This window comes from Zingiber officinale, chromosome 1B, assembly GCF_018446385.1.
Source record: "Zingiber officinale cultivar Zhangliang chromosome 1B, Zo_v1.1, whole genome shotgun sequence".
NCBI classification, from domain to species: Eukaryota; Viridiplantae; Streptophyta; class Magnoliopsida; order Zingiberales; family Zingiberaceae; genus Zingiber; species Zingiber officinale.
Genome location: NC_055986.1, coordinates 144,369,023 through 144,391,934, shown reverse-complemented (window position 1 = coordinate 144,391,934; position 22,912 = coordinate 144,369,023). Strand labels below are relative to the sequence as shown.

Below are 22,912 nucleotides of genomic sequence, written 5' to 3'. Positions count from 1 at the left end.
AAATAGAAGCATACACTGGTCTAGCACTGATGGTTAACCACGAAGAACATAGCATCTCAAAAACCAGCGTCGATGAAGGGGGAACAACTTCAGACGAATGCAGCGAAGTAGGGGAGAATTAACCTTCGGATCTGACATGGTAAGTGAGGTATGTCTCTTACTACCTGATCAACTTTACTTTGGCATTAAATCAATGGTAAAATCAATGTGCAAATTAAAAACTAAAAAAGACAAGTTAAAAAATAAAAATTTATAAATAAAAAGAATCTTAGCAAAATCATGCTTAATAGAGGAGCTTGATAAATTGAAAATGTTAAGTTAAAGGAACAAAGAGAAAATTTTAAAAATTCTGTATGCACATATTCTAGATATCATCCAGGACTAAATTGATATTTTAGATACCATAAGGGTCAAATTAGAAAGGTATCACCAAAATATATTCCTAAAATATACTTGATCAATCTAGTAGAAAGAAACATATAATTGGGTTCCCAAATCCTACTTAGAATAAATTAAAATATATTTGAAAGCTAAAATTGGTAGAAAGAAGATTAAATATTTAATTTCTTTAAAAGGTTTTGTTTAGAAGTGGTTATTGTTCCAATATCTAAGAAGACATAATGTCTCACCACAGCCTGAAAGTCAATTATTGAAATGAATGTTTAATTGTCTAACTGTTAAATAGTTAACTGTTATTAAAAAAATATTACACAAAAACATAATTTTTTTTAAATTTTCTGCTTAAGTTAAAGTTTGTTTCTTTATAAATGATTGTTCACCCCCTATTACAATTTTCAGATTTTTTCAATGCTTAAAAATCTTTTTCAAATCTGAAAAATAGTTTTTTTTTTAACTTAAACTTTAATGAAATCTTGGAAAATTGTTTATAATGTGTTATCTTTAGACTTTGTCTTAAATTTTCTTCAAGTCATTTTAAAATACCTCTAGTTTTTTAATATGATCAAAGGGGGAGAGTTAGAAGTTAAGTTAAAGGGGAGGTATATATTTCTCAAAAATATTGCATATTTATTGATTTTCAAAACTTGCAATTTAATATTAATGTCTTTAATATTAAAAAACTTGTAATTTCATTCAATGTCTTTAATTTAATATCTTGTTTACCATAACTTAACTTGGATTGATCCGCATCAAAAAGTAGAGATTATAAGTATCCCGTGATGGTTTTAATGTGATCAACCAAGTCAAGTTAGGTCATGTTGTTATTTTAATACCTTGTGTCTAAGTGTGCAGGAATTTAGGAGCGCAGGAAGTCGAGCGAAAGACGCAGCTAGCGAAAAGAACGGCACGGGAGAGAAACGATGAGTTTTGTGCATCCGAGGGACGAGGGACTGCGGAATAGTACGCTGGTGGACGAAAAGAAGGCGCGTGACGTTTCTGAGAGACTAGAAGCCAGAGCGGAAGACTGCTCGAAGGTTGGAAAATGGGTTCGGATAACCGAAATCACTTAAGTGAGCGGAGCCGACGGAAGACCCGGAGCCAAGCGAGCGGGACCGGAGTGGAAGACCTGGACCAAAGTTTTATCCTAAACTCCACGTGTCACATTCCGTTATGATGGGGATTAAACTTTATCCCCCTCCAAACATCTAGAATCCTTCCAAGCGTCTCGACCAGGGCTATAAATACAGCTCTGATCACAGTAGTGGAGAACAACACTTGTAAATCATTCCTTTCTTGTTCTACTACTGTTTGTGAGCCATCAACGTTGTAAGAGGCTACTCTGCCTAAAGGAGATTTTCATAGTGTGCTTCTCTTGCCTTGGATTAGTGATCCTCTGATTGCAACCAAGTAATTCTTTTTGTCTCTTTTTTTCTCTAATTAATTAGTTTCTTTTTATGCAAGTGTTAGTTAATTAAGTTGTAATGCTCGAGAAGGGTTTGCGTTTTATTTTTGTAAGGCTATTCACCCGTCTCTTGTCGGCCGCCAAGGGCCCAACACAGTTCTCTATGACCCACTTGGACTTTCACTTATACCAAGTGTTTGGTCCTCTATGACCCGATTGAACTTATCATCTTATAACAAGTGTCTGATCCTCCGTGACTCATTTAGACTTTTCATCTCGCTTAGTTCTAGTAGGACTTCCATTGTCTAGTTTCCAATTAGGTCTTTCACTACTTAGCTTAGCTAGGACTTTCACTGCCTAATTCCTAACTAGTTTATTCACTACCTAGTCTCGTTATGACTTGTATTGTCTAGTTTCCAACTACATCTTCCACTGTCTAGTCTTGCTAGGATTTTCACTGTCTAGCTCAGTTAGGATTTTCCTTTGTCTAACCTTTAGTTAAGATTTTTCGTTATCTAATCTATAATTAGGGTTTTCTCAATCAAGTATCTGGTCCTCCCTTGACCTATTTGATTTCTCTCTCACATATTATCAAATATAGAACTAAACCGATGCTAAGTCAATCCAAATTTAATTAAAATGATCAATCTTAATCCGAATTTGATTACACTAACACAATACTATTGTAATATTATAGTAGTTACTAACTATTTATTTAAGTGTTACAATTGTTGTAACAATTAATACTAGCAAATATTTAGTAGCTGCAATAAAATTTTGAAAATAATTTTGATCAAATTAAAATAATTTAAATTAAAATAAGATATTATATTTTAGCAGCGGTAATGTATTGTAATCTATTATATTGTACTTAGTCACTATTATATAATAAAATTGAAAATAAAGATATTTTTAAGATGAAAAAAAACGATGGAACCCCTCATTGACAATTTTTATAAAAAATAACATCTATTTAGTGATTTATTAAATATAGGATGCCCTTTTTTATTTGTAGTTTGATAGTTTATATAATAAGTAGATACATGTATAGGGTTTATGGAGGAGGAAGGAGATTGCAAGTGGAAACGAAAGGCTCTTCCTCGCCACTGACCACAATGGCAGTGACTGTGATGATGGACTCTATAATTGTACAGATTGGATTATTTTTCTGCCTTCGATTTTTTTGGTTTTAGCTCGCATGTTAGACTATAAACGTTTAATTTGTGGAATTAATCGATGTTAATTTTGTGTTTTGCATCTGTTTTTCCATGTGTATTACATTGGAAGAAAGTTCTAAAGGACAACATCGTCTGCCAGTGTAGTTTCTGTTACAGTTAAAAATTCAAAAAAAATAAAAAATCCATAAAAATATGAAAAAAAAAATACAAACATATGAAAAAAAAATACAAACATTTTAATTGTATTTTTATACATTAATAGCAAAAGAGAAGGACCAAAGCATTTTCCTTACCGTGTACCAGTTAATTAAAATATTGTATTGCCTAAATTCTTTTTTTAACTAAAAAAAATATTAAATCAGGTAATAGGCCATCAGTTCGGCCTAACAAAAAATTTTCTATATATTATCAGGATAAATCTAAAAGTACACATGACGAGCAATCATAAAATCAACATAGTATAATTGCACATCCTCTTTAGAAGAAAATTATAATTGAGATTAAATCATGAATAGTGATTATTAGTCATTCCACTACACTATAGTTCTGCTGGGTAAATTCTTTTTTAATTTAAAAAAAAAATGATAATTTTAATTAGTTTCATTGACTATCTCTGAAAATGACCCGTCCGGTCTCATAGAAATTTTCCACCGGTCACCAAGGTAAATCGGAAAGCGCACGCGACGACCAACTTAGAAGTCCAGCATCTTTTAATTACACCTCTCATTTGAAGGAAAAATTTCTACAAATACGTCGTACCTGGAGTTCGAATCATAGATATTTAGATGATAATCTGAATATCCTATCGCGACATCATGACTCCGAGGACAAATTCTTTTTTAACTAGATTCTATGAAATGTTGTCGTATTCAATCTAAATTTCGATCAAGTACTGCGTTTTATTTTCTCCCTGTTTACAAGATCCTTAATTTATCCTATGAACTCCACGAAGTTTGACCAAGGGCTACTAATTGAAACAAAGAGCTTCACACATTCATTTGACCGATTGGTTTAATGACAAACATTGACTATATTGCAACAAGAAGCATCAGATTAGTCTTGATCGTATAGGACAGCATAAATAACAATAATAGGAGTCATTCACCGTACAATAAAAGCTGTAAATTATGCTTATCCTCACTACTATCCAAGTCTGTCTCTAGATGCGCGCAAGCATGATCAGGCCTCCATCTTTTATCGTCTCATCTGCAAGATCAAAATAAAGTTGATGAATTATTCGATCAAACTGGACAAAATCTGAAAACGCAAACTTAGTTCTTGAATGTTTGGTGAGCTTTGTTGCCTACCCCAGCTGAAGGGCTGTCCTTTGTTGCTGACTGTAATGTTGGTTCTGCTGCATTAAGTTCACTTCCAGGAAGTTCCTTGAGTCAAATGGAGGCATCATCTCGTATTCAACCGCCGCCGCCGCCGCCGCCGCCGCCGTAGGCGGTAGCATATTCATCTGTTGGTGCACTCTCTCATTCTCAGCTATCTGTTACACAGCCAATTCACCAGCTTAATTAGCTTGTTGGAATCATAATGCACTATTGAGTTTGGAATATTGGCATTAATCGTATAAGAGGAAATATTCAACATTTACTCAATGGATGAAAATAGAGAGGCAAAGCATGTAATCAATTATAGCAAATGGCGATTATGTTGGCACCCCTCACAGTCCGTCCCCAAATTATGTGAAGATGGGTAAATCATAGGAGTTCAGCTTATAGTTGACTGCCAAATGATTAGGGAATAAAATATGTAATCAAGCAAATACAAAGAGACGAGAGGGAGGACCTTGTTCCTGAAAAACATATTGTCGTTCTGAAGCTCAATCTCCTAATTAAGAGAAAAAACAGAAGAATATCAAGTAAGAAAACTCCACAGTTGATGTTAGAATAAGCTATCCTTACCCTTCTCTGCATGTACTCAATTTCAGCAAAGAGCAGGTCATTCTGAAACATGGAATCACATAAGTAGCATCAACAAGAAGATACTGATTTGAACACCTGAAGAAAAATAAGAAACTGTTTCTCGCTAAGTTGACAAAGTTCTGTTATTGTCTACCTTTTTAGATCTTATTTTAGCGATTCCCTTCTCCAATCTAGTCTCAAGCTGCTTAAGATCCCTTATGCTCATGGAATCAAGGGACTCGCCCATCAGGTTCCTGCAAAGCTAGGATTTTTTCCTTAAGAAGCGCCTACTGTTTGTTATAAAGAATTTTTTGCTTACAGTTGCATAATACCTGTTTGTGCTCTCGATGCCGTTGATTTGTTGCCGTAATTTCGATGCTTCTTGCTGGTAATACTGAAAATAGACGATGCATCAATCATTAGAAGTTTAACAAAAGCAAATTGGTATGCGTATATTCTACGAGACATTAGGTCAAGAATTGCATTTACTTTGAGTGTGTTAATTTTCAAATGGTTTCTTATTACATATGCATTTGTATTATTTTATACAAAGATATATAAAAGAACTTTGCAAATTTCCACAAACAAAGTGACCCATGGTTTGCATGGGTTTTTTATTTCAGGATTTTGCAGAATAATCCGATGACTTACGCGACCGACCAACTCAATATGACAAGACCACCTCACATATCAATCAATTTTAATTTACCTATTTTTTTATAATCTAAATATCCAACTCTTCCAACTAACTCATTCTTAAGATGATTGACCCAATCCGAATTTATATGCTATCAAGCTTGTAAACTTAATGATCCAATTTATAGATTTTGCAACGTCCATACTTCATACCAATTGTCAAACAAACAAAAGACAACCCATTAGAGTGAGATCACCTTCAATTGAGTTTCTGACTTCTTTAGTTGATGCAGTCCAAATCTAGCTTCTGAGTCTCAATCCTCCTATTTGGCTACACCACTTAATTAGGGTTCACATTGGTAGAGTTTCCGATCTTCGATAGCCGAGCTGTCCTCCAGCGAGCTTCTAGTTCACCCATGTAAAGGCTCAAGTCCTAAAATGGTTGTTTCCAATCCGTCATCCTTTCAAGCCCACGAGCATTTAGACTTTCTGGGTAGTGGAGTAGGCACATGAGGATGAGGGGGTGCAACACACACACACACACCCCCCCCCCCCCCCCCCCCCCCCCCAAAAAAAATTTAATATCAAACTCTCACTATCATTTTGACCTTGTTGTCGAAAAATTTAAATTGACCACATATTTGTAAAGCCTTTGACCTAAGTTATTCATTCATACCATTTTTACAAGGAAATATCATGACTTAGAATGTTAAATATTGAATTTTAAAAATAAAATATATAACAATAAATGAATGAATAATATGAAATAAGGGTGCTAAATTAAAATTAGATTGGATTTAAACTAAATATAATGGATAGACATGGAGATAATGATTACATTTGTTCAAATCGGGATTAATTTAGAGTTGATTTAGCCAAGTCATGACTGAACCAAATTTAAGATTTAAATGAGTTTGATCTATTTAAACGAATTAGAATATTCTAAAGGAAACTTCTTTTCCCCTTTTTTTTCTTCTCCCTACGTACGCAACAGTCCCCACCGTGCCATACGCCACCATATCCTCTCTTATTTTTCATGTCCTCTTCTTCCCTAATTCCTTCTTCTCCTCTTCTCCAACTGTAGTAAATCTGCAAATTTTTTCTCTTCTCTTCTTGAGTACAATAGCTCTCTTTTCTTCTCCTTTTCTCCTCCAATAGGCAAGAAATGTAGTATCAGTTGCTTCCCTCTTCCAACAACAAGAGCAGTCCTCGCATCTTCTTTCTCTTCACGTGTTTCTAGAGTTTTATTGGCACCACAAGCATGGTCATATTTTGTCTTGCTTTACTCTTTTTGTGTAATTACCGAGCTCACCAAAGCTAATCAAGATTGTTAACAAAAAAAAAGGTAAAACTTTTCTCTTTTCCTTCTTCCTTCCTTCTTATCTTGTCTTCTATGTTTTTCTCAAAAGCAACGGTCTTCCTTTTTTTTTCTAACAAGCAACCCTTTACAAGTTACTCTTTTTCCTCTTTATTTTATTAGGTTACTAGTTAGGATGGTTATTTAGATTGGTTAAGAATGCTAAATATTATGAGCAAGCGAGATCACAAATGTTTCTTTAACTTTGAGTCATAGATAAGCTTTGGGGATTGATAGATTGTTGTTTCAACTAGAACCAAGGGCTAAGCTCAAATTTTTTGAATCTAAATTCGTTTTCAGTTCTTTAAATTCAAATTTTAAATTTTTAAAGTGTGAAAATCAATCTACACTAATGTTCAAATTTTTGAAAATTTCATCTTATATTTTTAAGTATTTTTGAGTTTTTAGAGTTGGATAATTCGATTTTGTGTTGTATTAATTTTTTAAAATTTATTGAATTTGCCCCCGTTGGTTGAAAATCCTAGCTACACCACTAAGGATGTATCCAAAGGGATTGTTTCCACTTTGTCATCCTTCCAAGTCCACGAGGACTTAGCCTTTCCAAGAATGTACCCAAAGGGTTGTTTCCAATCCGTCATCCTTCCAAGTTCACGATCACTTAGCCTTTCTAGGAATGTACGTAAAAAGGATGTTCCCAATCTATCATCCTTTCAAGTCCACGATCACTTAGCCTTTCCGGGAATGTACCTAAAAAGGTTGTTCCCAATCCGCCATCCTTCTGAGTCCATGATCACTTAGCCTTTCCGAATATGTATTCAAAAGAGTTGTTCTCGATCATTATCCTTTCGAGTCTATGAGATCTTTCAGGGATATATCCAAAGGAACTGTTCCCAATCCTTCACCTTTCAGAGTCCATGAGATCTTTCTGAGAATGTACTGAAAGAAGTTGTTCCTAATTTTTCACCTTTCGGAGTACATGAAGACCTGAGCTTCTTGGACTGTGTCTTCCGGTTACATTTGCTGGCAGCTTGGCATGGACCCGCACATGCAAGCTTTTAGAGGTTGCCGGATGCAGGGACTACGAGGCACATCACTAGAGGCACATCACTAGTATTAGAAAATCCATGACCCTCTAATAATTCAGCTCTTCGGTCATCAACACCAGGTATACGCCCAAGAGCCCACAAGAGAAGATAATTCTCAAAGTCAATGAAAACAACTATAGAGATGATGATGACTTATCAGCTCGTAGGGGCCATATCGGTCCAGAAGCATATAGTCATTTTGTTTAATGTTTAATTCACCCCATCCATGATCTGCAACAAGGATTCTAAATTTTTTTTTTTTTGCATATATAATACAATGAAATTGTCTACTCTTTAATGACTTGCACTGTGAGGCGAGAGCATGCAATCGACTAGACTCAAAGATAAAGTCCCTGTAATTTGTATACCACAATGTACATTTTTTATGGCCAAAACTTCATCTATCTACAAGAAGGAAGAAGTTTGTTGTCACTGGAGACCAGGAAACAATGCTAGCAGTGAATTATCTTAAATGCAGAGCGAGTTTCTATAACCCCACTCTAGTCCATATATAGACTAACCTACATCCCTTTTTTGATTGTATCTTTTACGGGGTGTATCCTTGAAGGGAAGAACTATATGCATATGGAGAATTAATTTATGAGAAAATGTTCACACATGTAATTCTAATGTTGACTTAAATCTCTACAATAGAAGAAAAACACAAAGAAAATGATGAAATTAAAAAAACACACTCCAGAAACACCCTGATTAGTTTGTGCTTGTGAGTCCTTTCCTAGTCAAACAAAGAGGCAATTTCTTGGTGATTTGTAATAGTCCTGGAACAATTTGTCAAGCTCAGCCCTATGGCAATATATAGACATTGATAGATCAACAACAGTGTTAACTCTAAAGCATGATGACACAGTCTTCTAATGAGGTTTTAATAGCTTATGTTTGGCGGAAGCGGATAGTAGGTTAGCATAAATACAACAAGTGATTGTAACATGTCACTGAATAATTACTCCTCAAATCGTATAAGCTCCCCACAATGTTGTCATGATAAGCATAGTTTTTAATATGTGAAGGATAGATGCAACTTTGCAAGGTTGTTTGAAATTTTTGGGATAGTAATAAGTTTTCTACTCATTTAGGCTAGATGATCAAATATTAATGGATTTAGAGAGATTATTACTTTGTAGAAAATTTGGGTCCTGTTTTTTCTTACAAAGAAGACAACTCAAAATATTACATTTTCCCTCTTTTCTCAACCTACATTTTCTTTCCCTAGCTTTTCTAGACTAAACAAGCACTTAGGCTACACTCACTAGTTAAGTTTATCATGAGTCATTAGATCTACTTGGATAATCTAAATCATATTAATTCTTATTAGTAGTTAATCATGAGCCATTATGGCACAAGACTATTGGCATATTAAACCATATGTTGATGACTTTGTATGTAGAAATAAATTAAATGTGTCTTGATGAGTCACTCACATTACACCTCATATATGTCACATAATTATTATTTGCCATGGGTGGATACTTGCCCAACAAAAGCAATATGTCAACAACTATTGCATACAATTGTGTTTTCATATTATAATTATGAAACCATTATGCACCTCATAAATATGTCAACTACTCGCCCAACAATTATATTTAAATATCCCAATCTTCCTTCACATTATAAATATAAAACTCATATTCACTTATAAACTCCAAGAGCTCTTTCCTCAGCTTTTCCATTATACTCCTCCATGCTTCTAAAAACGAAACCCTAAACTGCAACAATCCTACATCATTTTCAATATAAAATAATTTTTGAAGAGGAATGCATGTACACATTTAGCAAGTTCTTTTGTCATTCTCATAGGCAAAAGATGTCTTCGAACAAAACTTTAATAAACTATTTTCACATTAGAAAAGTTATAGTTGGAGATAATTAACCCAAAGTACAGTCCTCAAAATCATATGTCAAAACTACTAAACTTGTGTACCCATTGTTTCATGAATTTTTAAAATTAAGTTGTTGCACCCATGTACAAGTCATGCTCCTCATTCATATACATGAAGCAAAAGTATCCCAATAGATGATGATACTTGATACTTAGTTCTTGGTTCATTAATAGCAATAGCTCTCCCTCATTTATTCTACATTAGCTAAGCACCTCATCTTGCAAGGATTGTTATTCAATGCAGATCAACCATACTATGTAGTGATCGAGATAGAAGACAACCTTTCTACGTTACAAAGTATGCAATAAAGTCTTACATTGTGCCACATTTGAGATTTGGCCATATTGCATATCCGCCTGACACAATGCACTAGACAACCTACTCGTGTGGGTTGCACATGACCCATACCTATTATGTTCTTTGCAAATGACTATCATTTACAAATCTGTGGTGCCTCCACTTATTCACTTTTTCCCAAGACACCTAATAACTTCTAGATTTGGACTAAAGTTTTCTAAGAAGTCTTGTTTTCTTATTTCTTTGTGCCTTGAAAACTCTTTTAGAATTTTCAAGTTATTTGCTATGAAAATTGAAAATAAATAAGTTTGAAGAATTAATTTTATGCTTTTCCAAATAAACAAACTAGCTTCGAACTTATACAAGTTTAGTTTATTAATATTCACAAATGAAGTTCGTGTAAATTGATGAGCAAATTTATCTTAAGTTCGTGTAAAGTTGTTATTTAGCACATTGTGTATAAAGAACATTATATATAAGTTATATCTATGCACATATCATTGTCCTCTTAGCCTAGTTTTATTTGTTATCCATTAGAGTTATAATTAGTTCCTTATAGAATATTAGTATATTGATCTTCTTATGGTACGTCTACTGTAGTGTCCTCATTTTTTCTATACAAACTTTTTTATGTTTTATCTTCTATAATCCTTTCCATTTGATTGTTAGAGGTTTGTCATGTTAGAACCCCAACAGGTTAAGAGGGAGATTGTTAGAATCCCAGGTGGTGTATATTTTGATATTTGACTAAATAATTTTAAATTAGGCCTTGTTGAGTGTGTAGGGATTTAAGAGAATACAAAAGTATTCAATGGCTTAGGATTCAATAGAGTATGGTGAAAGATAAAGCAAAAGGCATAGTATGCAAAAAAATGATATAGGAAGGGATCGATGGGCCTGGTACATTCGAGAGATGAAAAGTTTGACAAAAGAGTACTTTAGTAGAGTGAAAATTGAATGACAGACCTGGACTAAGTTGAAGAGTTTAGTGCATCCGAAGGATGAAAAGTCGGGAGCAGAATGCTCATGTAACTAGCGAATTGAGTTGAGTGAGTTGTACTCAAGACAAGAGTAGAAGCACTCAACGTAACCTAGAGAGACTAAGTCAAAGTCAAGCATCTGGAATTGGGTTCCGAGCTACTAAACTTCGGGAAATCGAAAATGATCCAAGCGACTCTATGCATTGAATTCTATTCTTTGAACAGACCTAAGATTCAAATGGTTAGGATGGTCCAAACGACTGGAGGAACCTTTGGAGAACTAAAAGCACATGTGAAGTACACATCCGAACGAGTTGGTCAGAGATTTGAATTGATCGCGTGTCCGGGCGACTTGAGATGATCTAGGTGACTCGAAGGGTGCCAAGTCAACAAGATCAGATAAAGAGCGACATGTTTGTGGATGAGGGTAAAAGGGCTTTCGGGTGTCCGGATCAGTACCACATCAACAACTTGATGGTTGGAGACCAGAAGCTATAAAAAGAACTTTGAGGCTCAAAGAACAGATACCACACTTAGAAAACTTCTGTTATACTCTGTTTACTTCATATTGTTATAAGTATCTTTCTTTAATCTTATGATACCAATTGTGTATAAGAGGTTTCTCTGATCCAACTCCAACATTTTACTGAAGAGGAGAAAGCTAGTGACTCAAGTAAAAAATTTGTGTCTCCTCTTTATGATCTACGTGTTATTGCTATTTAATGTGTGTGACATTACTAAATAATTAGCAAGAGAAAAATAAAATATTTTATATACAGGTTTGTTATTCACCTTACTTCAAATGACTGGTGTACTAACATGGCAAATAGAAGATCATATTAGATTTTCTTGACAAAAAATTATCAAACTCAGTTAAATTTACTAGTTCTCATACATTAGCTTGAAATTATATCATGAAATTTATTTTGACTGTTCATAATTTATTACTCTATCATATAACTAGTTTGGCCAAACAAATAGTGATCTTACTATGAATTTGAATAAACATGTGTTGGTGCTATAATCAATTTCATGAACTGCGTATATAAAGAGACACGAAAACTTAATCTATTTTAATTTTGTATAGATACTTGATGGTTCAGCTAATAAAGCCTAAAGCTCACAAACTACATAAATAATACAAATTCTGAATCAAATATCTAAACAAGCTAACTACATATAACCTAACTTAAACCATTGCAAATTTTCTCACCTTAAATTAAATAATTTATTTTTGTACAACACTAGAAGTATATACATGCGATTATGTAGATCTATTCATAAATAATAATTATGATTTGTTCTTAACATTATTTTAGATTCTTGTCATTTGAGAACATTTAGTTGTATACCATCCTATTAATCAATAGGTGTTACAATTTCCTTGGGCTACGATGCAAGGCATGGTGCCCATATAATCTCTCAAGCACCTATAGTTTAATTCCTAGCTACGATGTATTGTCAGGTATTTTCTTCCGATGAAATGACAAACTTAGGATGTTGGGCTGATAGATCCCCCATTACGAGCACTAACGGATTTATCATGATGACTAGTAGAAAACTTCTATGAGCCAGATCGGTCATCCTTAGGATTAGTTGATCCAAAAGATTATATACTTAATGTTAACTAAAAAAAATATTACAATTATTAATTAGCATGTCCTTATGGATTTAAATCATTATTAAATGTTTTAGTTTTAGGGTACTATGCTTAGTGAGTTCATCCCACAAATGTTCTCTCAACTATATTAATAAATAATCGAGAATACAAATCTAGATCATTTCAAGCAATGAAAAAACAATTAGCAAATTCATACTGAAAAATGTATGGAATTAGGTTAATTGGCTTTATAAAATATTTCTGCATACCTACTTAGGGTATTTAGGGTATGTTTCGTATCAATAAAGAGAAATTAGGTGATATCCCAATAGTGAGAAAAATAATATGTGAAAAACCTACTTAAAAATGTCTCCTCTAAAAGGGTATCACCAAACTACCCTCAATTCTATACAACCCAAGCCCTTTTTTTTTCAATATATAGCCCACCTAGTCCTACTCCACTCCTTTAGCTTTGAAGCATGGCTGCCTCCTCCGGCTCCAACATGAGGATACCTCTCTAGCTCCAATGTTTTCATGAGTTGTTTTCCTCCTTCGGCAACTCCTTTTTCTTTGCCTCTCACGCGAGGCTATGACCAACACCCATTCTCCTTCTGGAAGCAAAATCATTTGATTGTTGTTGTATTACCAAAAGAAGAAAAAAAAATCTCTAGATTTATACTTTGCATAATGCTTCGCAGTATGTTTGGAAGAATTCTTTGGCAGCAAAAAGGTTAAATTTCCTACCAGTTCCCTTGTTTTCAGCTAGGTTTGGAGGGAAAAAAAAACTGATAAAGAATATGGAACACTCAAATTCTCAAGGTATCAAGACAGCTACAGCCTTCGAAAAGAAGGTTTCTCTTTGCTGCAACCTCCATTAATTGCAGACGCTCACAAACTACTGCAGCTCTTGTGAACGTACGTACGACAAGGAGAAACCTTACGTGAATTCAGTACCAGAGAGGAGAAACCTTACTTGTAAGACAACAACGAGTAGGACAACAAAGAAGACGTCAGGGAGTTTTTACGTGCCGGGAGGACACCATCATCGCCTGCATCATGCGGAGGCACGCGCCGTTGCTTGCGTCAATCGGACTGAGGAAGGTTAAAGGTTCACAAAGGTTTGGCTGCTTTGGGATGGTAATTTCACGAGGGCAGCGGGTGTGCAAACCTCAACTCCTGATTCAATTCCAGAGAACAAGTTTCCAATGTCTAGGACATATAGATTTGAGTTGGTTAATCAATTGGCTTATGCTGGTTTTCCTAGACAAAGATAACTTCATGTCTGTATAAAAAAACTATAATGCATAGATCAATTAGGAAATTCAACTACCAAAGCAATATCTATATGTGGAGGTGGTGGTAAGGGTTTAGCTGGTCCTAAGGTCTTTTACAAGATAACATAGAATTTCAACCCTGTGCCACTGTTGCATTAACAATAAGAAGACTAGAAAAAAAATCCATTCTATCTCCTCTAGTTACTCTACTCAGTCAATATAGTCTCTCATATATTGGTTTTCTCAAACTATTAGAGATTGTTTTACTTCTTTGTTTAGATTGTTCTGAAAGTAGATACAAGATCCACAAATGTGACCACATGTGTTCATCACAAAAAGATGAGATTATGTAGTAAAATAGAAAGAATGCAAGTTGATTAATGCTGGACATGTAGCAATATATAACCTTTCTCTCTGATTAGCTCACCTACACTAAACTAATTTATTAGGTTTCAAACAATTAAGGATCATAAGCATGGAGTACAATAATGAAGACCATTGATTTGGCTTATTAGGTTTAGCAAATCTGTTATCTAATTGAAATATCTTCACTTCAACAACGTGTTTTGATCACTGTCAAAAAATATATAGTATCAAGAAAGTAGCATTGGGATGAGGAATCTCCATCTTGAAACCCTTGTGGGAGTGATATACAGTGATACTGTAATATTTTATGACACTTAGCACATATTACAATATACTAAACTGAATTTAGATGAGATTTACATCGCTAACATATTTTTATTTAGTTTATTTACTTACAAAAATAGAACTGAAATAATTTAAATGAAACAAAATTTTATTTGGTATATTGTATCAATTTTAAATTTAACTTGCTAATTGTTACTTTTAATGTGCAAAGTCACTTTTTTTTTATTTCTATTATCTTCTACTACTTTGCTTATTAAGAATAAGACTACAGTGATTTAAAAAATTAATTGAATTATAGTTATATTAAAACAAACTGGATAACTTAATAAATATCATTTGCAATCATCATGATGTGTATCAAATCATGTCATATATATCGGCATGGTACAAGTATAATTGATATGGAATAGTTCATTTTGATTGCTTATGAGATTTCAAACTATAGTCTATATTAGATATAACAAATTTAAAAAATAAGGTAGCATTCAGGCGTATTTCACAATACTACTTGTGAAAAGTTGATTGAAGAGTGAATAGCTTTAGCATCAAACAAACAAAAAAAGACATACAAATAATCAATGTCAAGGAGAATTCTGACTCGAGAGTTTCAAACTTCTTCTGATACCTATGTCATATTGTTATTTTGGATATATATATATTTAATTAAATCATTTACATGATATTTTTTCTTTCTATCACTGGACAGTTCCAAACTTGTGCATCAAATTTAAATATGAATACAGCAAGAAATTCACATCAATCAATATGCTTCATTTTTTCCAGAAACTGCTTTAAATAATGGAACCACACAAATAAATAGATTACCTGAGCATTGGCTTCAGAAACAAATCCATTGTTAGTGGTCTCGTTACAAGCTTTCTTGTACCTCCCAATAGTTGTTTTAACACTGCATTTAAATAAAAGTTTAGCTTTAGATATTCTCTTATGGTAAAACTTTGAAGTTCAAATTTACATTAAAAACTTGGAAGTAAAGAATTAAGCTTAGTAAAATATTTCTGAAGAGAACTGAATATTCATAGTTATTTTGTAGTTTAGCATGGATAAGTAGACTCCATTGTGATAAGTAAACCATGTTTCTAATGTTTGAAATGTGATCAATGGTTTATCAATATTTTCTTTAATTCAAATTGAACTTAATATAATATAACTTATTGTTATTAATTTAACTCTTGTAGTTATACGAGTTAACATTAAACATACATATTAAAATCCTAATGATCAAGAAGGCTCCCTAATACCACGAGCAAGTATACTAATGGTCATGTAGGCTACAGTACATAAATGATGGATTCTATAACTTTATAACTTTCAGTGTGATGAAACATATTAACAGAGCAACTGGAAATACTCTAAACCTCGAATTCTATGCAAAGAATTTTAAGCAGGCTACTAAAGCAATTTAAATTTTCTAGATTTAGAAAGATATCACATACAATGACAAGATCTCAAGATACAGTTTAATATATAAAAGGCCCCAAAGTTGAAACCATAAATAAAGACGTCAAACCTATTTTCAAATATCTTGTCAAGGTCAAAAAAGCAAAGGGCATAAAGTCACTCAGTCGAATGTCTCATAGGCAACACATAACACAGCTGATAAATCCACAAATTCTCTTAACACAAGTCACGAAGCCGGGGACATCAATCTACGAATGTCTTGTAGTTGTAAAACAAGTTTACTTAATTAACAGCGCATGAAAATTTGAGTTGTGGTGTATCTTTTCGATCAGGAAGGAAGTGATAAACCGAGGCAGGAAAAATAAAGCAGTGGGAGATTGTGGCGCGCCTATTTCCGAGGCCTCTTATTTACTCCTGTCCTTACAGTGGCCTTTAACTCCAACCTTATTTTCCTCGAGCATGCCATTGGTCCTCTCTGCCACCGTGGCACTCGATCCCACGACATGATTGGCTATTTCCCTCTCCCAAGGTTGCCGTGGAGTGAGCCCTTTTACTCGTTGTGCAATTAGTAGTGCCTTCTTTTACCCACACTCATCCTCACAGTTGCACAGTCTCTCTGCGGGCAGCTTGTGGGCGTTTCTGCTCTTCTTTCTGCTGATGCTTCTCCCAGCCTTGGCCGCTTTTTATACTCCCCATGCAAAGCCGACACACAGTACATTCACCCCATTGGCTCCTCAGTCTTCTGCGCGAATTCCCTACTGTGTTACTCTCTTCTTGCTCGGCTGCATAATTCATCACGCAGTATTATGTTGAGGAAGAAAAACAATTAGAAGAAGAACCCTAGGAGAGTGCGACAGTTCTCAACAATTAGAAGGAACGGACTAATGGGAGTGAGGCAGCACTCGACATCCACCTTTGCTTTGCTGGAGTTAGGAGGAGGAGCAAGCAACAACATCAACAAAGAAGGAGAAAGAGAGGAAATAGCAAAGCTTACATTATCAAGCAAAAAAGATGATTTACAGCGATACTCTCTTCTTGCGCAACAACAAAGACTCCACCTTTTTATTGTTCCTACTCTACCTGATCAAAATTAGCTGTTGTAGCTTCTCCTCACTCCACAGATCGATGCTTCCACCCAACAAAACATTCAAAGGGGAAGCAAGAGACAAAAACTTTTATGTAGGCAAACATCACCAAACTTGGAGAAGGAGAGGACCACTGAGCGGCTAAGTAATGTAAGCCGACCTCTGTACTCAAATATATATAAACATGGGCTTCTTCCTGCTAGATCTACTGCTAACCAGTGCAGATCTCAGCTCCAGAAACCAAAACCAGAAGTGAAATAAAGGTCCAACTAAATAAAAAATGAAACTTTGATTAAACCTCCCTCCAGATATAGAGGATGTAAAATATCTAGCGCGCGGCTGCCCAAGTTTTGCTGTCTAACTATTTGTCGAATTGCTTGAGAGAATTAAAATTAAACCAGCCAAAAGGGGATTCATCACCTGTTGGTGGCGTACTCGTAGAGGCGGCCGCGGCTGGAGAAGACGACCAGTGCGACCTCAGCGTCGCACAGGACAGACAATTCATAGGCCTTCTTCAGCAGGCCGTTGCGGCGTTTGCAGAAGGTGACCTGCCGGTTGGTCGTGTTCTCGATCCGCTTTATCTCAATCTTCCCCCGGCCCATCTTCGCCCCTGCTTCTGCTGCCGGTAGTGGCTCCAGCTTGCCGACCTCTAGAACAAATTATAAAGAACAAAACACAATAAAAAGAAGAAGAAGAACAAAAAAAAATGCAAGCATGAATACGATTGGGAGAAGAACAAATTAGTACAGTATGAAAAATTTGTTCTTTTTCTCACAGTAGAAGCCAGGGAGGAGGAGGAAAATCGTGGGCGACGGAAAGAAGAAACCTTGAGGAGACTACAACAAGAAGCTTTCCTGATATCCTTCTTATCTGCTGAAGAATAAGGGAACTGAATTTATAGAACTTGCAAACCAAGACTTGTTTACCTTTTCCATTTCTCCTTTACTCACCTCACTGATCTCTTTTATCTCAATCGATGGTCCAACACAAACGCACACACACAGAGTGCCCCGGAAAATGAATGCGACGGACTGGTAATATAACTCAAGTGCGGCATCCATTGCCATCAGCATCAGCTTTCATAGGCACCATCATGAAAGAGAAAGAGGAAAGGGACATGGAGAGAAAGAGTAGCCCAATTAATGGAGGGGAGGGGCTGTGACTGAGACCTTGCATTGGTTGCACTCAAAAAATATGGTGTGTAGATGAAGGAGAGGAACACACAGAGCGGGGGGGACTCCATTGTCCTTTTCCTTCTTCCTTATTCACAATTGGTTTAATAACTTTTCTTTTCTCCCTCTCAATATTCCTCTCATTCTCATTTCGCTATCACCCAACAAATTAAAACTTTGACGTTTCCTCCTCCATCTTCCTCCTCTACTCCATCAACTCCCCTACAATTTCGTTTCGATGAATTTGCTTCAGGAAATTGTAGTGCAAAACACACTATTACTCGAGGATGATGGCATCAAGTTAGTAAGGGAAAAGTCTTGAAGACGCAATGTGGTTTGTGCATACTAGAGAATGTTGATGGTGTCATTGTCGTGGATTGAAAAGGTACCCCTTGTGAATGCCTCTTATATCATTCCATGTGACTTCAATGCCTTCAAAACCTATCCCACTTGCAACTACAAACATAGGTGGCCATACTTCTAGTTATTATGGTCGCCATATGTATGTCATGTTGCTTGTGTTAACATATGCATTATTTTATATTTGCATTTGTCCCACATCAGTAGATGTGAATTATAGAATTATGTTTTAACCTTATATAAAGGGATGTAATATCTTCTTTCAAGTACATCAATAGATATTAAATTAGACTTTTCTTTTTGACATACTTGTAAGGATTCATGAATTCTAATTTTTAATTCATGAATTCTAACATGGTATCAGAGCCTGTTTAATACTTGCTGTTTCACTGCTCGTGGGTTTATGTTTTGATTTATCTCCACCGCTTCCGCATCTGAATTGTTAGATCTGCCCTAAATGTTTTATTTCGTTTGAGATTGGATATTGTTTTGATTGCCTTGATCGTTTGTTAGCTGGGATTTGAGACTCGTATTGGAATGACTGGAGGTGACGATTCGTTGCAATCTATTGGTGTTCGTTTAGATGGAAAAAATTATTCGTATTGGAATTATGTGATGACTAATTTTCTGAAGGGCAAAGGAGTTTGGGAATATGTTTCTGGAAAAATCAAATGTCCTGTAGTTGGTGTTGAAAAATTTGATGAATTGTTTCGTATTTGGGATACAAATAATTCAAAGATTATCACTTGGATCAACAACTCTGTTGAACACAGAATTGGTGTTCAATTGGCAAAGTTTAAAACTGCAAAAGAAATTTGGGATTATTTGTCAAAATTATTTGTGCAAAATAATTTTGCTGTCAAGTATCAATTACAATCTAAAATTCGTGCATTAGTGCAAAATGACTTGAGTATTCAGGATTTTTTCTGTGCAATGACTACTCTTTGGGATCGGTTAGCATTGACAGAATCTGTTGAATTACAAACATGTGATGCTTATATTAAATGTAGAGATGAGGATCGCCTTGTTCAACTACTTATGGGTCTTCGTCCAGAATTTGAAAATTGTCGCTCAAGTCTTTTGCACCGTAAACCTCTACCATCTGTTGAAGATGTAATAAATGAACTCATGGCTGAAGAAACTTGTTTGAAGACTCTAAAAGGGGTGCATAATAATTCTACTTCGGTTTTGGCAGCCTCTTCGTCTGCACCGATCATAGCAGCTCCTGCACACCAGTATAAAACATCTGTCACAGGAAATTGTAATTATTGTAAGAAACCAGGGCACTGGAAGAATCAATGCCCTGAGCTTCGGAAAGAATCGGCTAGGAAGCTTCCAGGGCACGGACGGAAGTCTCCACAACAATATCAAGGCGGGCAACAAAAAATGTATTTTGAGGGTCCATCTCAAAATCTTTATCCATCTACTCCGGCAGCTTTTATGCCCTCCTTAAACCACTCAGCTTCAGCTTCAGAGTTTTCTGTGAACACTGGTACTAATTCTATTGTCGACCAATTTCAGAAGTTCCTCGCCTTTCAGCAATTTCAAAAGGACCCTCATAATTATGCTCTTTCTGCTCCTTCCAGCTCATCTTCGTCTATTGGGTCAGGTATTCCTTCATCTCCCTGGATTTTAGATTCTGGAGCTGGTAATCACATGTCTCATGATTCTTCTTCTTTTACATATATGTCTCCTGACCCTCCATCTATTTCTGTCATGACTGCGGATGGTACACAAATGTCATTGAAAGGAACTGGCTCTATCCAAACACCCTCTTTATCTCTACATGATGTTTACTTTATCCCTAAATTACATATGAACCTTGTTTCTGTTGGTCAATTATGTGACTCGGGGTGTTTTGTTGGTCTTCTTCCAAATTCTTGTTATGTGCAGGATCTAAAATCCAAGAGAGTGATTGGGACAGGGCATAGAAAAGGGAAAGGTCCTTATGTGTTGGATGAACTGCATCTTCCCACTCACGTAGCAGCAATGCCTGTCAATTTGTCTTCTTTTCATTTGACACCTTCTTCTTCAAAATTTTATTTGTGGCATTCTAGACTTGGTCATCTATCAGGTTCTCGTTTACGTTCTATGTGTACTTCTGATGTACTTGGTGATTTACCACCTGATGATATTTCTGATTGTAGTGGATGCAAACTTGGAAAATTTTCTGCTTTGCCTTTTATTTTAAGTACTTCCACTTCTTCGGCACCTTTTGATTTAGTTCATTCTGATGTTTGGGGACCGACACCTATTCCCACTAAGGGAGGTTCTCGATATTACGTTTCTTTCATTGATGATCATACTCGTTATTGTTGGATTTATTTAATGAAACGTCGTTCTGATCTTAGTCATATTTATGCTGAGTTTAAGGCCTATGTAAAAACTCAGCACTCTGCCACTATCAAGTGTTTTCGAGCTGATTTGGGGGGAGAGTATACTAGTGGAGATCTTTCTGGTATTTTCAAAGCTGATGGTACAATACATCAGTCCTCTTGTACTGATACCCCACAACAGAATGGAGTAGCCGAGAGAAAGCATAGGCATATTATTGAGACCGCTCGGTCTATGCTGTTATCCGCCAGTGTTCCTAGCGAATTTTGGGGAGAAGCTGTCCTTACATCTGTGTATCTTATTAATAGGATCCCTACCGCTCATAACTCTGGGATTTCTCCATATGCTAAATTATTTGGTCACACTCCATTATATTCTCATTTAAGGGTTTTTGGCTCTACATGTTTTGTTCTTCGTCCACATGCAGAACGTTCTAAGTTATCATCTCGTGTGGCCATTTGTGTTTTTCTTGGATATGGGGTTGTGCAGAAAGGTTATCGTTGTTATGATCCAGCTTCTGAAAAATTGTATGTTTCTCGTAATGTTTCCTTTATTGAACATATTCCTTTCTTCACTATCCCACCTACCTCACATGACATGTCGAAATCTGATCTCATTCAGATTGATCCTTTTATTACTGATTGTCCATCTGAAAATGCTAACCCTCATGAAACTATTGCTAACCCTCATGAAACTATACCGAATGTTCCGCTTCATTCTACTTGTAGAACAAATGATGTTGACACCCATCCCCTTTCTATGACTGCTTCAGAACCTCCCATAATTACGGATCCAAACTTATCTCGATATCCTACACGCACTCGTCGATCTACTCAGGTATCTGATTTTGATTACTCTTGTTATACACCATCTTTCGCTTCCTTTTTAGTTTCCAACAATTTTCTTCGTGAGCCCACCTCTTACTCTGAGGCATCTCGTGATCCTCTTTGGCAAGAGGCCATGAATGAGGAATTGTCTGCTTTGGACAGAACTGGTACTTGGGATTTGATTTCTCCACCGGTTGGTAAAAAAATTATTGGTTCTCGATGGGTATACAAGATTAAAACCAAGTCTGATGGCTCTATTGAGCGATATAAAGCTCGTCTGGTTGCAAAAGGTTATGCTCAGGAGTATGGAATGGATTATGAGGAGACTTTCGCACCTGTTGCAAAAATGACATCTGTCCGGGTTCTTATTGCAGTAGCTTCTGTTCGTCGCTAGAGTATTTCACAAATGGACGTCAAAAATGCTTTTTTGAATGGAGATCTTCAGGAGGAAGTTTACATGGTCCCTCCACCTGGTGTTTCTCATCGGCCAGGACAAGTGTGCAGGCTTAAGAAAGCCCTGTATGGTCTTAAACAAGCCCCGAGAGCTTGGTTCGACAAGTTCTCCTCTGTAGTATATTCACTTGGTTTTACTTCTAGCTCTCATGATTCAGCATTATTTGTTAAATCGTCTCCTGCAGGTCATATTATACTCTTGTTGTATGTTGATGATATGATCATTACAGGAGATGATGCTGACGGTATCTCAGATCTAAAAGCTACTTTGTCTCATCGTTTTGAGATGAAAGATTTAGGTAATCTACGTTACTTTCTAGGTATTGAGGTAGCTTATTCTGAAAGGGGATATCTTCTATCTCAGTCTAAGTACACTTCAGATATTCTTGAGCGGTCTCGTCTCACAGATACTTGTGTTGTTGACTCTCCTCTTGAGGTCAACGCTCGTTACAATCCTACTGATGGGGATCCTCTTGCTGATCCAACTTTATATCGATCAATCGTGGGTAGTCTGGTGTACCTCACTATTACTCGGCCTGATATTGCATATGCCGTTCACATTGTCAGTCAGTTCGTTTGCTCACCTACATCTGTTCATTGGGCTGCAGTTATGCGTATTCTTCGTTATCTT

The 22,912-nt window shown here is 35.7% G+C and overlaps 1 protein-coding gene across 1 annotated transcript; it reads right to left on the bottom strand.

The window, feature by feature from the left end:
• Positions 1 to 3,994: 3,994 nt before the first annotated feature.
• Positions 3,995 to 18,001, bottom strand: LOC122006754 (agamous-like MADS-box protein MADS1). Its single transcript, XM_042562406.1, has 9 exons — positions 17,883 to 18,001; positions 17,556 to 17,784; positions 15,457 to 15,538; positions 5,222 to 5,283; positions 5,044 to 5,143; positions 4,890 to 4,931; positions 4,774 to 4,815; positions 4,287 to 4,471; positions 3,995 to 4,185 (listed from the first exon to the last, which is right to left on the bottom strand). The coding sequence occupies exons 2-9, from the start codon at positions 17,735 to 17,737 to the stop codon at positions 4,182 to 4,184; spliced, it is 699 nt and encodes a 232-aa protein (XP_042418340.1). The 5' UTR covers positions 17,738 to 17,784; positions 17,883 to 18,001; the 3' UTR covers positions 3,995 to 4,181.
• Between the last annotated feature and the right edge of the window lie 4,911 nt (positions 18,002 to 22,912).

Excerpts from the sequence above, each read along its gene's own strand:
- LOC122006754 (XM_042562406.1), bottom strand. The coding sequence starts at position 17,737 with ATGGGCCGGGGGAAGATTGAGATAAAGCGGATCGAGAACACGACCAAC. Across the intron at positions 5,284-15,456 it reads TTTCTGAAGCCAATGCTCAG|TATTACCAGCAAGAAGCATC; the intron begins GTAATCTATTTA and ends GTCTATTTTCAG. Across the intron at positions 4,932-5,043 it reads CTAAAATAAGATCTAAAAAG|AATGACCTGCTCTTTGCTGA; the intron begins GTAGACAATAAC and ends TCCATGTTTCAG.